The sequence below is a fragment of the Frankliniella occidentalis genome, unplaced genomic scaffold (assembly GCF_000697945.3).
Source record: "Frankliniella occidentalis isolate FOCC.00 unplaced genomic scaffold, Focc_3.1 Scaffold16, whole genome shotgun sequence".
Taxonomy (NCBI): Eukaryota; Metazoa; Arthropoda; class Insecta; order Thysanoptera; family Thripidae; genus Frankliniella; species Frankliniella occidentalis.
In genome coordinates, this window is record NW_026267146.1 from 1,810,005 (window position 1) to 1,813,795 (window position 3,791).

Consider the following 3,791-nt stretch of genomic DNA (forward strand, 5'->3'; position numbering starts at 1 on the left):
CCCCCTCCGCCCACGCGCGGCGCCTCTCCTTGCGCTAATCAACTCTTCAGGCCGTGTTAGTCGTAATGCATCGCGAATTGCGTAAAATATTTTTTGGGGGGAGTGTTCTTTTCGTCTCGCCCTTCTGTTTTGAAAACAAAGCCGGAATCTTGAAATTCGGGGTAGTTGCGGGTCACTCCTGGACACTGAACGGTCGGTGCAAATCCAAAAGAACAGTTAAGTTTCTATTTTCTTCGGGGAACCTCATCGAGATCGGCGATATTCCGCCAAAATCGTAGAACAGCAGGTCCCAAATCGAAAGAAGGTCAAGGCAAGAGGACCTCCCTCTACGTCACACCTCTATTTAGAGAAGAACGGCCTTGTTCATTCTCAGTAACTCCGCATACACGTTACCTGGTGAAAATATACGTACCATATGGTTCTAGAGGAGAGGTTCTTGCGGGGGGGTCAACTTGAGGGGGAAAGGAGGGAGGGGAGGGGGGGAGCTCTAGGACACATGTATCCTGGCAGTGCATTTTGATAACGGGTAATGCCTAGCTTTGAACAATGCTCGATGCTTGTATGTGTGTGCACACCTCCCCCCCCCCTCTTTCCCAACTCTCCTTGTCCCCGCGCAGGGCCACGCGGACTCTAGCGCGCCAGTCAGTCAGTCAGTCCCGCGCCGGCCGCGGCTGCGAACGCAGCGTGAATGTGCTGGCGGTAGCGTCGTCGCGTCGAGTCGAATCGCGTCGCGTCGCGTCGCGCGTCGCCCGAGTGGGATATCATTGTGTGGACTGCGAGCCCTCCATCTCCGCTGGCCCCGGGTCATGGTGCTGCCGGAGGTGCGGGCAGCGCCGCCCCCGCCATCGAGGTGCCGCCCGCGCGCGCCACAAGGAGGCCGTCGCGCAGGACACCGCGGCGCGCTGTGACTGACTATATGCCGCCAGAGGTGGGGCCCCCCAAATTGCAGTCCCCAAGACCGTCTACTTAGTCCTTTTATCCAAACGATGTGGCAACACCGCAACGCTAATTGTTTCCAGAGACACACCCTTTATTGCGATCAAAATTCAAAATTCTAGCCATGGTAGTCGATTTTTGTGACTACTTATTCCCATCAACTACCGAGGCCCAAATTTCAAATACTGATCACAGTGAGGAGGTTGTCGCTGGACAAAAATAGCGATATTCGGGCGACTGTGCGAATAACCGCTTTGGATAAAACGTCTATAGCGAAAGGAAAAGTGCCCCCACCCCCTCCTCATCCTCCGCTTTCCCCTTTAGACCATACGGCCACAAGAAATCGCTTTTCTTAGTGTATGCACAATCTTTACGAGACTCGTGTTGATTCCCCACCTGCGTTCAAGCCTCCGTCCGGCGAGGGGACCCTCGGACTCGCCCTCAGGCCAACAAGACGACCGGACCGTGTTGTTGTGTCCGTGTCCGTTGGACCACCGAAACTCAAATTCATGGAATCTCTTCCTCGGCCTGAGTTTTCTGCCTATAGTGGCGCAAAGGTGTGGCGCCTACATGACGTCGTCTTGACACACACAGTGCGGGTGAGGACGAGCGAATCGTGGGGTTGTTGGTATTTTAAAAGGATCGCAGCCTGAGCGCGTTGTGCCTTACAGTGGTGCAGCAACTCGCATTAAGCATCGACGATTTTTAATGTATTCCGTTGTATCCCGGTTGGTGTGGTGTGGCGGCCCCGACCCCTCGTCATCTCAATCCCTTATCACACAAAGCGCGCCTGCCCTATCGCGCGGAAAACTGTACCAGGCCGACAAGGGAAATGAGGGGGGGGGGGGAGTCGCGACCACGGCCTTACGGAAGAGAGGGGCAGGGAGTTGGATGAAGTCAGCGATGCTTTCGGCTCATTTTTAAACTGGTCGATTTCGTCTTACGCAAGCACCCGTGACCGCGAAAAGCTAAGGCGTGCAGTCTACTGGCCTACTAGCCTGCCGTTTATTTTCGCACCTCGTACGTTATTAAGAGTAAGTGATTTCTTAGTGATTTTTGTGAGTGAGTGAGTGAGTGAGTGAGTGAGTGAGTGAGTGAGTGAGTGAGTGAGTGAGTGAGTGAGTGAGTGAGTGAGTGAGTGACAAGTTAGAGAGCGAACGTCATTCATGTCCAGAATCAAATCCCCGCCTGCGCTGTGTGACAGCTGCTTGTTCGTGATTGACTCTCCCGTCTACCGGCCCCGCGGCGCCCATTTACAAGATCGACAGTGTTTTTAGTTGCGTTCCGCGAACGCGAACGAAGCCGCGCGCGCTCCGTTTTGGGTCGTTCGTGCCCGCGAGCTTGAGCAGGCAGGGGCGCGCGCGCGGGGCGGCGCTGGGCGGGGAGCGTGCCTGTTTGCAGAGTTGCACAGCGCAGGCAGGCAACCACACAGCTGCGCGACGTCGCGTGGCCGCCGGGCCGGGCCCTCTGAAAGACAGCGAACGGACTGACTGCACCCGTAAGGTGGACAGACGGACTGTGCAAGTGGGCATCGTCGGGATCAGTGACACGACATGGAAGTGACGAGACGGACCCACAAGTGACGCAGTGTATCCCCTCAATGCGGAGCGCTGGACGTGGTGGTCAGCAATCAGCGCACCAGGTACGCGCAGCGCGCACCCGGCCAGCCCTTTTGGGAGAGTGGTGAGCGTTATCGCTGGACACTGATAAGGAAAAAGGTGCTGCACGGCGCGCGGCTAGGCGGACGGACGGACTTCCCGCGTCACACTCTCGTGTGGATAAACGATGTACACACGTAACTGCCGTGGATCCCCCAGGGGAGTTGCGACGCTTTTCCGCGACACGCGCGGTGGTAAACAGCAGCCCGCCGCCGCCCTGTTTTAGCCCTTTGGGCGGGGAGGGAGGCGGGTGGGCGCCAGGGACGGGGCCGGGGGCGTGGCGGGGCTGGACCGCGGCCGCCGTCGGCCAGCCTCCTCCTCCGCCGCCGCCGCCTGTAGTGCGGCGTGGCGCACGGCCGCGTGTGGTTGTGTGTGTCGGCGCTGCCATGTCCCTCTGCTCCGTGGTAGGGGCGCTTCGGTGCGCCCAGGCCCAGGTCAGCTCATCATAGCGCGGTGCTCGCTAGACTCCACAGCAGATCAAATAGGGCCTGTGGAGTTTCTCAGGACGGAACTACCCCAGATCCCAACTTAAGCAGACGGGATCGCCGTCCCTCTCTCAGTGTTCCGTGCACCCCATACTGATCTGTTTCTCTCCCGCAGGCCGTGCGCTCGTCCCTGTCGGAGAGCGGGGACCTGGTGGGCTCGCTGGCCGCGGCGGCCGAGCCGCTGCGCGCCGTGTGCTGCCCGGAGGTGTCGGCGCGCGTGGACGCGGCGGTGCGCGAGGCGGGCGAGGCCTGGGACGGCGCCCAGGAGCAGGTGGCGCTGCTCACGGAGCGCTACGAGCGCGTCGTCGACCTCTGGAGGCGCTACCGCGACGCGGCCGACCAGCTGCGCGACTTCACCGACCACCTGCAGCTGCCTCCGGCCAACCTGCCCCCAGAGGAGCTGGCCAAAGCCGTCCAGGTGAGTCAAAACTACACACGAACTACGTTCTTACAGGAGGCAATGCACAAAGTGGTTCTTCTTTTAGATTAAAATAAAAACAAACTGTCTGCAGGGTGGGTTGGGTAAAGCCGCACCCCGCATGCAGGTGTGCGGACGGGTTGCCTACTCACACAGGGCCATAAGACGCCGTGGTAAAAGTCGGTAGGCAAGCCTGCCCGCACACTTGCATGCGGTAGTGTAACCAGAACAGGGTTTAAAACATGTGCATCTTCAGAAACGCCCCCGTCTGATCATCTGCGTGGAGGTGGGGGG

At 59.0% G+C, this 3,791-nt stretch overlaps 1 protein-coding gene across 1 annotated transcript in view; it reads left to right on the forward strand.

Moving 5' to 3' along the window:
- LOC113208293 (muscle-specific protein 300 kDa) overlaps window positions 1-3,791 on the forward strand; it is a gene marked incomplete at its 5' end in the record, with an annotated part of 41,532 nt that overhangs the window by 26,524 nt on the left and 11,217 nt on the right. The window contains 1 exon segment of the mRNA XM_052264150.1: window positions 3,195-3,548. Within this exon segment, the coding sequence (XP_052120110.1) occupies window positions 3,195-3,548 (354 nt within the window).